The sequence below is a fragment of the Camelus bactrianus genome, chromosome 18, assembly GCF_048773025.1.
Source record: "Camelus bactrianus isolate YW-2024 breed Bactrian camel chromosome 18, ASM4877302v1, whole genome shotgun sequence".
Taxonomy (NCBI): domain Eukaryota; kingdom Metazoa; phylum Chordata; class Mammalia; order Artiodactyla; family Camelidae; genus Camelus; species Camelus bactrianus.
In genome coordinates, this window is record NC_133556.1 from 11,167,353 (window position 1) to 11,179,980 (window position 12,628).

The 12,628-nt window shown below is 38.8% G+C and overlaps 1 protein-coding gene across 6 annotated transcripts in view; it reads left to right on the plus strand.

Moving 5' to 3' along the window:
- Positions 1-12,628, plus strand: part of AUTS2 (activator of transcription and developmental regulator AUTS2) — a 1,021,698-nt gene that overhangs the window by 453,486 nt on the left and 555,584 nt on the right. For all 6 annotated transcript variants that reach the window (XM_074345970.1, XM_074345974.1, XM_074345973.1 and 3 more), the window contains one exon: positions 10,200-10,235. In XM_074345970.1, the coding sequence (XP_074202071.1) occupies positions 10,200-10,235 (36 nt within the window). The remainder of the gene's footprint in view (positions 1-10,199; positions 10,236-12,628) is intronic.

Below are 12,628 nucleotides of genomic sequence, written 5' to 3' on the forward strand. Positions count from 1 at the left end.
AGAGCTGTAACAATCCTGCCAATCTTATGTCAAGCCAGTCTATGAAATACTTTCAATTCGTGTTGCTTATTAGTTATTAAAATTCATCCTTTTTGCAACACTATTAAACGATGAAAGAAGGAGAAATAACACACACAAAAAAAGGAAAGAAAGGAAAAAGAAGTAGTTGGCTTTTAGTGAGAAGTTCCAAAACCTCCAGTCAGTTATTTTCTTCACAGCAACAGTAGTGAGGTTTCAGGTGTACAGCAACATGGATGGACCCAGAGATTATCTATCATATTAAGTGAAGTAAGTCAGACAGAGACAGATATCATATGTCGCTTATATGTGGAATCTTAAAAAAAAAAGTTACAAATTTCTTTACAAACCAGAAATAGGCTAACTGACATAGAAAGCTGTTTTAGTGTCCTTAATCTACTAATTGTGTAGCAGTATCATTTGATTCTGTTTTTCCTTATTATGGATTGTATTTTTCTGTCTTCTTTGCATGCCTGACACTTTTTTTTTTTTTTGGATGCCAAACATTGTGAAATTTTTTCTTGTTAAGTGCTGGATATTTTTGGTTTCCATAAATATTCCTGAGCTGTATTCTGGGATGCTACTATGCCACTTTGGAAATAATATTTTGATTTTTTCTGAGCCTTTCTTTTCTGCTTTTCTGAATGGAACATCCAGAACAGCCTTTTGACTGAAGCTCATTTTTCCCCACTACTGAGCACTCTAATTCCTGATGTGTCCGAGGATTTTTCACTCTGGCTGCCCTCTGTGAGGGCTGCTGATCATTCTACCTGCTCCTATCCAGTGGTCACTTTGCTCTCCTTGGGTACTTTTCTCCCACAGATGTGCTGATATGGACTCAGGTGAAGAAGAGAAGCCTTCTACAGGTTTCCTGGTTCTCTCACTGTAAACCTTTATTTTCTTCCATCCTCTGCTTTCCAAATTTCGGCTGACTTGGCTTTCCCTGACTATCAACTCTATCTTCTCAACTCGCAGATACTTCTGGGCTTCCCCAGGGTCACCCCCAGCTACTCCACTACGGCTTGAAAACTCTTTCCTGGCTGTAAGCTGGGGCAACTATAAAAATGATCTCATTTGCTTTCTTTCTCTTTAAAACCACTGTTCTCCACTGCCTATTGTCCAATTTCTATAAACCCTCTTTTCATATGGTTTATCTAGTTCTTTAGTTGCTTAAGGTACAAGAGTAAATTTGGTCCCTGGTAGTCCATAATGCCCTCTCTGGTTTTCCACCTGAGAGATAATTCCCTTAAGCCCTCCACTCACTTTAGTGATATTTTTAGAAACTTCGACAGTTGAGACTTACTCTGAAGTGCAGCTAATCAAGATAAGTATATTATTCCAGGGTTTTGTTTTTTTTTAATTTGGACAGGCAAAAAGGGTAAAAAATAAAGAATTCCAGTGTGGCTGGAGAATTTGACTCATGGGTAAAGCTTAAAAACCAAATGTGCTTGGCTTTTCTAAATTATGTATCCCCAAACTAAATTGCCACGAGGGAGTAATAGTCTGCAGGGGCTGTCAGACTGTCCACATCAAGAAGACATAGTAACTTGTTTAGATTAATCACTGAGGAAAAAGTTAAAGGGAATAATTGAATGTATAAATATTCATGATGAGTTATTCAAGGGGGAAAATACTTCTTTTGACTTATACAGAATTTTGTAACTGAGGAAGTTGTCAAAACAGGGACTAAACTTAGTTAAAAACTTAGTAAATAAAACAAAACCTCTAATTTTGAAATGATCGTGGGCATTTGTTACAAACTGACCGAATTTTAATAGCCATTTTGCTGTTTATTATCTGTGTGACCTTGAGCAAGAAACTTGATCTTTCCAAGCCTTGGTTTTCTTAATCTGTGAAATGGGAATCATTTCACATACCTTGTTAGGTTTCTTTTAAAGATTACCTGGTAGTATATGTTTGAATCACATAACAGTTCTTGGCACATCCACTGTGCTCAAAAACATTTTTTCCCTTTCTTTTCGCATCAGATTTACACCTTACCTTAGTAGTCTTCTCTGCCCTTTCTAATTTGAGTTCCCTTGTCACGATCAGCTTGACAAGACCTGCTTATTTTGATCATGACAAACACCATTCTTCCCCCCAAATAAAATCCCCATTATTTTGTGTTTTCCTATTTTTCTCAAACCTGAACTATCTCATTTCCCTGTCTCAGTATTGGATCTCAGAGCTAGCGTCTTCAAAACCAAGCTCTGTGCCTCTTTCTTTGTCTTACTTATCCTGTTTACTTAGTCACTCTCCTTTATTTACTGACTGTTTCTGAAGAAGTGTTTAGCCATGATTATCCTCTCCTTGACTGATGCTGCAGACACCCTCATCACTTCTTACACAGATGATCCCTGTGGCCTCTCGATGATGTAATCTGGCCCATCTCCATTTCCTTTGCACTGTACTTTACACCACAAAGTGGCTTTTCTGAGTCAGTACTCACTAGAAATGTTCTTCTTTAAGATCTTTTGAATGAAGTCCACACTCTTGGAGGTGATAAGTGGAGCCCTCCACTAGGAAGTGTGAAGCTACCTCCCTTTCTCCTTCTGCTTCCCTGTGCTTGTACCTTATACTTGTTCCTTCTAGACCACTCTTTTTTTTTTCTTAAATAATGTAAACTTTCAGATTTTTCTATTTTTGTTTCTTCTTTTATGTCCTTGTCTTTTTTTAAAATATATTTTTATTGAAGTGCAGTCAGTCTACAATGTTGTGTCAGTATCTGGTATACAGCACAATACTTCAGTCACATAGGAATGAACATACATACACTTGTTCTCAGATTCTTCACCATAGGTTTCTACAAGACACTGAACACAGTTCCCTGTGCTATACAGTACAAACTTGTTGTTTACCCATTTTATGTATATTAGTTACTATCTGCAAATCTTGAACTCCCAGTTTATCTCTTCCCACCCACTTCCCAGGTTTTGTTTTATTTACTAAGTTTTTAACTAAGTTTAGTCCATGAGTTTTGACAACTTCCTCAGTTACAAAATTCTATATAAGTCAAGTTTGTTTTCTATGTCTATGAGTTTGTTTCTGTTTTGTAAATAAATTTGTCTCTTTTTTTGAGATTCCACATATAAGTGATATCTTGTGGTATTTTTCTTTCTCTTTCTGGCTTACTTCACTTAGAATGACATTCTCCATGTTCATCCATGTTGCTGCAAATGGCATTATTTTATTATTTTTTAAGACTGTGTAGTATTCCATTGTATAAATAGACCACAACTTCTCTATCCAGTCATCTATTGATGGACATTTAGGTTGTCTCCTTGTCTTGGCTATTGTAAATAGTGCTACTATGAACACTGAGGTGCATGTGTCTTTTTGAATTAAGGTTCCCTCTGGATACATGCCCAGGAGTGGGATTGCTGGATCTTTGTCCTTGTCTTTTTTTCCCTCTTTTCCTTCTGCCAGCCCCAATGTCACTTCCTCTAGTAAACTCTTCCTACCACCCTGTGGAAATAAACTCTTACAATGCTTTTACTCAGGTGAGTATGTGCATATGACTCTTAATTTCTCTCTGAAACAATTTTGGGTTAGGATTTTGATTATGAAAAGGCAGAAAAATATTTAATATTTTTTGAGTGTTCAATATGTTTAAGGAGTTGAAATGTTTAGGAAATTAGTGAAAAGAGATTGAATTCTACTAAATATTGTGCTACACAGTTCTCTAATCTTAGTGTTCTATAGCTGTTTAGTCCATTTAAGGTGATCACAGTTGTGGCATTTCTTCTGCTGCTTCTTGAGATTTCCCTTCTTCTGCCCTACATCCCAGGTTTTGGGGGTTTTATTGGCTTATCTGTTGCACCGTGCTATCATTCATCCATCCACAAAAGCATCCATTATAGCCTCCTTTCTCCCCACCCAGCCCCCAAATCTTTGAGGTTTTACTCCAGCCAGGTTTACTAATAAGGAGTAAACAGACACAGCCCACACCATCAATGGCTTCCCAGTATTTAAGAAGAAAGTCTAATCCAGACCTGTGACAGACTCTTGATACTATGTTTACCCTTTTTTCTCTTTTTCCATTTTTTTCAGATTTTCGTTTTCCCCACCAGCTTGTTTACGCCTTTTTCCTTTCTTGTATCATATTTTTACTTGTTTTCTTGGATATTTCAGTGTTTCGATTGCCAAAAAATATTTATCACATACCTTTTAAGTGTCAGGTATAGTTCTGGGCACTTGCGGTTGAGTGGCGAACAAGATGAAGCCTCTGCCCTCGTGAAGCTTCTACCCTTTGGGGGGAGGCAAACAGCATACCTGTGGGAAATGGTAACACGGTTTTTGATGTAATACATTTTACTAAGTAAGCAAAACAGCAATGAGGGGTGGCAGGGTGTGTGTTGCCACTTTAACAGGGGTGATTGGATGAGGCCTTTCTGTGTAGGTGACATTTGAACTGAAGCCTGAATAATGAAAAGGAGGGCAGAGCATCTGGGCAACAGGAGTGCCAGCGTCATGGCCTTGAGTCAGGAGCCAGCCTGACATATTTGCGGGGAAGAAAAGAGGCTAGTGTGGTCAGAGTAGAGTGAATGAGCAGGGGGCTGATCACATAATATCTTCTAGTCCATGGTAAGGAGGCTAGGTGCTATATTAGTTTCCTGGGCTGCTGTAATGAATGACCACATACTGGGTAGCGTAAAACTACAGAAATCTATTATCTCCTAGTTTTCAAGGCTAGAAGTCCAACATTAAGGTGTCAGTGGAGTTATGATTTCTCTGAACTCTCCAGAGAAGAGTCCTTCCTTTCCTTCCCTAGCTTCCGGTAGCTTCTCACAATCCTTAGTGTTCCTTGGCTTATAACAACATCACTTTGATATTTGCCTCTGTCTTCACATGGGCTTCTACTCTGTTTGTAGCTTGGTACATAGACCCTGTAGCTTGGTATGTCTTCTCCTCTTCTTGTAAGGAGAGCAGTCATTGGATTTAGGGCCCACCTTAACCCAGCAGGGCATAAACTTAGTTACATCTGCAAAGTCCCTGTTTCCAAACAAGGTCATTATATCAGTCAGTGCTCTTGAGAAAGAGAGCCAATAGGATGTATAGACATATACAATTATGGAGGCTGACAAGTCTCAAAATGTGCACTGAACAAGCTGGAGACCCAGGAAAACTGATGTTTAGTGGATCCAGAAGCCTGAGAAACAGAAAGACTAGAAGGCTTGACAGTAAGGAAAAGTCTGTTTCACTTTGAGTTGAGTCTTACCTTTCAGGAAAAAATTGTCCTAGTTTGAAGGCTGAAGAGGAATTCCTTCTTATTCTGAGCATGGTCATCCTTTTGTTTTATTAAACAGGTTGAATGAGGCCCACCCAGATTAGGGAGGGCAGTATGCTTTACTCAGCTTGTTGGTTTAAATGTTAAACTCAACCCAAATCACCCTCACAGTAACACGCAGAATAATGTTTGAGCAAATATCTGAGTAACCAGCGGCCTTGTCAAGTTGATGCATACAGTTATTCCTTACAATCACATTCTGAGGTTCCAAGCAGGCATGAATTATAGGGGGGACACTATTCAACCCACTATACAGGTTATTATTTTAAAAGCCTCTGGAAGATGTTTGCTTTGTATGTGTAGAACTGCAGATAAAAATAAGAGCAAGAATGAAATTATGGAAAGAAGCCAAAGGCTATTGAGTAGAGATGAGAGCTGGTAATAGTTTGAAGTGGGTTATAACAGAGGGTTGAAAATTCAAGTTGAAAGTGACCATTTCCATACTTAATGCTTTTTTCAATTTGTGCCCCCATTTTTACTTGAATTCCAGTAGTAGCTCATTTCCCCACTTAAATATATTTTGCATCTTTGTAAGTTATTAGTAATCTTATCTCCAAGGGGCTTCTCTTAGGATTAAGGTTTTAGGTTCTTTTAATTGTCATTGTTTTCCAAAATTCTACAGAGAATAAATGAGCTTGTCTTGTGACCTTTGTAAGGAACATACTTGGCCAAGTGGGTCCTAGCATGATCCTTCTGCTTTTTACTCCCAAGAGAGAAAAGCATAACATGGAGGTGGGTAGGCAGGGATGTCAGACACAATTAATGATTTGGAAGAATTTTAAAATATTGTATTTAAATTAGCCTTAAGATCAGAGCATATATCTTCCTCTAGGGGTGGAGCGCACATCCATCCCATACTTACGGAGCCATAATAGTAGCCATGACCTCTATGTGTAGATCTCTAATGAATGGAGCATGTCTATTTTAGATGGATAATCAATTTTGAAATCCCTCATTGTAGGTAAGCTGTTAAAACAGAAATGTTAACTTCATGAGTTTAATGAGTAGCTTCAATGATAGCTTAGTGACAGAGATGAAAAGAAAGTCAGGTGGGGGGCAGTGAGAAAGAGTAGAATGAGCATTTAATGAATATCCACTTGCAGACTTGAATGTCAGCAGCAACATTCTCCCTCCTGGAAAATGTCTTTCAGCTGTGCATCCCATTACTATTCCTGCAGCACGTGTAGCTTGGAGATTGAGGCAGAGTGTTTTTGTAAGAAAGCTCTCCTTTGCCACATAATGAGATCGAGGTTGGTAATTTGCAGAGATTGCTGGAGCAGTGGTCAAATCTGCAAAAAAAAAAAAAACCCCAAAAAACCCCAGCAGAATGAAAATACCATGTTAAACAGGAGATAGCTTATAATGAGCCTAGAAATCACACATGAGATAGCCAGCTGGCTGGAATTTCCTCATATTCTTGTCTTCTCATGCAACTGCTAAACACTTACTCTGTTTTTCTGTCTCTCTATACCTCTCATTTTTCCCTAGCACATTGAAAATATGAATGAATTGGCAATCTACCACTTGAAGAAATAAGAATGAAGCCTTTTTCGTCTTTCAACAGACGTATTTGCCTAAATATGGGTGTATGTCATTATTTCTAATGCTTTTGAATCCAAGGATACTTTTACTTACTGTATTTTTTAAAAAATCTTTAAATTTTTCAAGCCTCATTTTGACTCATAGTCTTTTTTAGAGTTTGTGGCCACTTTTGCTATATAGTTCAAACAGAGCATCCAAGTAAGAAAAATGGAAGACCTTTCTTTTCATTGTAAATTGGAGAAACACAAAGTTAAAATCAGCTTGATTCCATCAAATGTATCATTGGTCAGGACATCACTACCTATCTGCTTTTCTAAGCCTTTATCTCTTGGTGTCTGTCTCTTCTATAACACAAGAAAGCAATAACAATCCCTAAATGCACATCTGTAAACATATAGCTAACATATGTCTAACAGTAAAAAAGCTGTTTTTAAGCATTTATCCATTTTTTTGTAGCATAAGGTGTCGTTGCCTATGGTTTCAGGTGTTTATGGAATTTCTGATTTGCAAAAATGTTAAAGCTATCAAATATTTGCACCTGTATTTAGATACAGACTTAGATTAGGCATAAATGACCGAGATTCTTCTAGGCCTTTTGATTGGCAAGGCCTCAGGGATGTGTGTCCTGAACTATCAGTGAAACCCTGACTCCTGCCCTGTTGCTGGTCTCAGAACTTCTGTTCTACTTCTGTCTGTCTGCTGGTGGAGGTCCTGCTGGTAACCAGGGTTAGCGTCCCAGTGAATACAGGGCCACAGCCAGGTTCCTAGGCTTTATAGAACTGGACAAGGAGAAATCTCTTTATTTCAGAGATGTTCCTGTTCAGATTCTCCAGTGATGATTGAAGGGAGCTGGCAACTGGCCAAGAAAAATATGGTGGAGAAGTGAGTAGCAGGGAGGCAGTATCAATGCCAGGGACATTTGATAAAGTAGATCGGAAGGGTTTTTCTATGAGGTTTTTTGACAAGTCCAGAAATTATAACTTAATGCCACATAATTTCTTCTATTAAAAAAAAATGGTGAGTACAGTGGGTTGACAAGTGTGGGTAGCCTCTGACTCTAAGGTTCTGTGTGCTTTCTGGCAAATGCTGAAACTCCAGCGGGCCTTTAATGTACATGAAGGTCTAGTGTCTGTGTTCCTTCATGTGTCTGTCTGTGTTTGTGCGTGCATGTGTGTGTCTTGGGGAGTGTGTTATAAGGCAGGATGCTTAAATGCTTTGTTGCATTATGTTAATTCCTCGGCAGTGCAATCAAATTCATGTCGTAATTAAAGCTGTCAGTTGGAAGGCAAGCCAATCGCCACGAAAACACAGCATAACAAATGAAGTGAAATGATTCTGCGTGTAGCTATACAATGCTTCGCCAGGCATGAAATTAAATAAGTAATTTGATGTTGACATCAGAAATTGAAATGATACCCACTGTTCCCTCATTCAGTCAGACCTGCATAAACAATAGCCAGAACAAATATGCACAACAAAGCCCTCTTCTCCACCCAGCTCCCTGAGTAATGTACAATATATATGCAAAATGAGTATAACAGAGCTTCCCGAGACCTGAAGGATGTGATTTTCTTTGGTATACAGTAAGATGATATGTATGTGGAGGTGGGGAGGTGGGTTTGAAGGGGCCCTTCTGCTTCTGGGGTAAAAAATACATTTGCAGAAAGGGGGAAATGTACTGAAATAAACAAATCTCACGCTCTCCCTGAGTAATTCATCCTAAAATAAGTTTACCTCCCAGGGGATGACTCTAGGCTGGTGGAGACCTAATGTGGCTTTTGCCTTCCTCTGCATCACAGAGGGCTGTGGGTGCCGAAAACAGGTGATGCCGTCACATGGCTAATCACTGCTCTGAGAAGCTGTCTCCATGACTACTGTGGATCTCCCTCTGTACCATTTATGGAATAAGGAATGCAGCAGGATTTTTTTAAACCAAGTCCAGTGTGCAGGATCACACATCTAGTGTTCTTTATTCCCTTGAGCTTGTCTGGAACACTGAGGGGAAGAAAGTTTTGCTTTGTGAACTGCATTTAGGAATGCCCTGGAGCATACTGTCCTTGTTTGATGCAGATGCTGTTTGTACTTACAGCACTGTATTTCCTTCTCAAAACCGGTGTAAAATCAAGAATCACATCTACTCCATTTTGGGAGATGTTAAATTCACCTGAGCTTCTCCCCTACCCCATACAGTCCATTCATTTATTCATTCATTCATTTATACATTAATTCAACAAACACTGAATGCATCCTCTGTGCAAGGCATTGAACTGAGCTCTAGGGACGTGGTGATGAGTCAACCAGATGGTCCCTGCTACCTGTGGTTTGCAGAGCTGGGACAGGACCTGTAGGTAGAACAGTAGGAAGTGGTCTGAGTAACTCGCATTGTCATAGAAGTCTGGGCCCTCAAGGGAAGGTGTAACAGCCCATGCTAGGAAGGGAGAGGCCTTGCTAGTGCAAGGGTGCTTAGCTGAGACCTGAGGACTGCCTAAGCGTTAGCGTTCTTTTTGTTTCAAGCCTCTCATTTATAAAGAGGACACTAAAGATTAAAGAATTTGGGAAAAAGAAACATACAAACACAGACAAATTTAAAACACAAACTAAGTTCTTTTGGGGGGTCTCTTTCTCCAAATAAGTGATGCCCTTTGTAACTTTCAGTTTTACGCTTTTTTAGTTCCCTGTGTGTAAGAACTGTGGAAGCCTAAATTGATCATTTTTGTGACTAAAACCTTTAGAAAAATGGTGCTTTTCATTGCTTTCCTTTACCCACACATTCTTTGCATTTTAGTCTACTAATTATGTTTACAAAATGTCTCATTTTTGAAAAGCGCTCTGTGTGTACTAACTGAAGCCTTTAGGGAATAAACTGGCAAGTAGGTCATACACTGGAAAAGTCATCCAAACCCACTGGGCTTTTTATTTTCAAGTCAGTCTGGTCTTTTTCCTCTTGCCTGCCCCTTTGCGGCCACAAAACTGAGTAGCTTGAGACCAGGGCATTGAATGTCAGCAAGTCAGGGAGGCAAGCTGATGCGTGTCTGTTTAGTCTCAGTGCAGGGCGAAATGCCATCATTAATTCATTACCCAGCTGCCTGTCAAATAAATTGGCAATTACGTCCACCGCAGAAGCTTGGAATTCAGTAAATAGCACGTTAGCATCTCTGAGTTGCTGAGAGATGTAAAGGGGAAAATTAAGCAACACGGTGTTTGTATCAGTAGCAGATGACAAGGGGCCGCGTACACTGGCGATGTGGTGTAGTGATGAAAAGCCTGCGAAGGGCTGGTAATGAGCTGTGTGGATTGGAACGTGTTAAAAACCACTGCTGATTTTCCACTTTGTCTTTATGCTTTCTTGCAGAGTTCAGCTCCTTCCAGCTTGGGAACAGGCTACTTCGTAAGTTTATCTCAACTTTCACATATGTGCCTCACATTGGCATTGATTTACTTGTATAATGTATGCTCATTAGGATGTGGAAAAAAATCCAAGCTATCCCCTCTCAGTCCTAAAGAGCAGACTGATGTCCATTCTTGTAGTAAGAGTGATCTTGTTTTTAAAATACATGACCTACTAGGCTCTAGGGATTGCGAGTCAGTCTGAGATGTGTCTGGCTCCCAGCACCCAGGACACTTGCTTCGTACCTGGCAGTGTAAGGGGATACAGGGAAACTGGATTGGCTCATGCCACCTTTCCTCCAAAGTTATTTTTTTTTAGTGAGAAGTATTGTGTGGAGGATGGAATTCAGTTTATGCATTGAGGTATATACTTACTTAAAGACTGCTTGAAGAACATCCCCATATATACAATGAGTTGCCATTTTAAAAATTTTGATATGAGATCATGTTTTAATGGATATTTTCCCTCACAATCTGAGTAGGTGGCCTTTAGATTTTCTTTCAGCAATCATTAAACTCATTTTAGCGAATATAGATGTATTATTTTATTTCAAGACATTATTCTCTGTCCTTTGGGAAGAATGCAGGTGGACAGTGACATACCTCAGGGCTTATTACAGTATTTCTCATTTGCAAGGAAATTGTCGCTTCATTTCTTTTATTTACAGCTAAGTTACTCTTCTTGATTTACTAACACTTTTCAAGATATTAATACAAAAGAATTACAGATAGACATTATTTACACAATTGGGTAACGTGCCAGTGTAGACGTTTGTTGCGATATTTAAAGGAATTTAAAGGAATCTGATTTGTGTTCTGAATGACGAATAGTGATACTCCAAAGCCTGCTCAGCATTTTCTGAGAAAATAATGAAATTATGAACATGAAGTGGAAAATAATTACTGATTGAATTTTGTTGCCTTTAAATTTCTTTCCTCTAAAATGCTAGTTACTCTGGTTTTCTTCTGCCCACACATTTCTCTCCATACTTTTACGTTACATACACAAAAACTAGCCTCATTTCATTGACTAATAAGTCTCTTCTAAGCTTGGAAGAAGTGGCATTTTCTAAATGTTAATTTTGTTGTTGTTGCTGTTGTTATCATCTATGCTATGAAGAGAGAAAGGATAAAGATTTTTTTGGTACCTGCTTAATACAGTCAGCACACTTATCCTTGCTCCTTACTGTGGTTGAATATTCATGCTTACAGAAACAAGCAGGATGCTGAAACAGGCTCCTGCCTCAGCAGTCGAAATAACAGAAGTAGTCCCATCTGCCATCTCTTCACACCAGGCTGGATGTAGGCTGAGATGCTGGAAGTAAAATCTGGAGACTGTCAATGTTTATTCTCTATCCAAAGCTAAATTCTCCCTCTTTGCTTTCTTCAGCAGAAGGCGGCCAATGCCACTGACTTATTAGCCTTTGGTCACTTCTAGACTGAACATCCTAACTTTTTTTTTTTTGTCAGTATGAGCACTCTGAAAGAAGAAAGTCACCTCTAGAATTTTGTTATGCTTTTTGTCACTTCTTTTTCTAATTCCAGGAATGTTTACTTAAATTCTCTAATGACAGATTCTTAAGACTGGAGAGTCTTTGCAGTTATGAATCTCAAATAATTTTTACACTTACACAATGTTGGATGAGTATAAAAGTTTTTTCTTATTTTGGAAAAATTGTTCTTAGTATTACTTTGCTTATATGTAAAAAACTCTGTAGAGTTTTAGCTTACATGGAGAAGATACATACCAGTTGTATGTTCAGCTCTTTTAACTATGACAAAAATGCTCTACTTAGAATGTGTTTCCAATAATGAGATTATTATGTCATCAGAGTGCAAAATCCACTGATATTATTGCCAAGTCCTCATCAAAAAGTGTCTTCTGTTTCAATTTTCATTTCAACAATATCACATATAATAATTGCAGGTACTAACCTCAACGTTGCTGAGTTTCACACTTCTAAAGTGGAAACAGTATATTTACAACTTTTAGTAGTTTCATGCCAACATATTCTTTACACTGTGCCTTATGATCTGTGATGTCATAATAACCTTTATTTAAGGCTGTAATGGAGGCGCAACGTCAGGTAAGTGGAATGGCGGTATTTTGACTTTATCCTTAATTCTCTTCAGCATCTCTTTGAAGGGTGGATGGAGGCAAATCACCTGCAGAGTCAATGAGCTATTAATGCAATTGAACCATAATGTGAATTCGGGTGTAAGAAAGCGGAAGCCACTTACCTGTTGAGTTTAACAACCTGGAACTGTTTTCTTAAGTACTCTCCCTTGCCCCAACATTATTCCAACTTCAGAACCTTCTTTAGTTTAGACTGTACGCTCCTATAGAGCTTTAAACGAACTAAGGAAACATGCTGATTATTGTGTGTGCTAGTA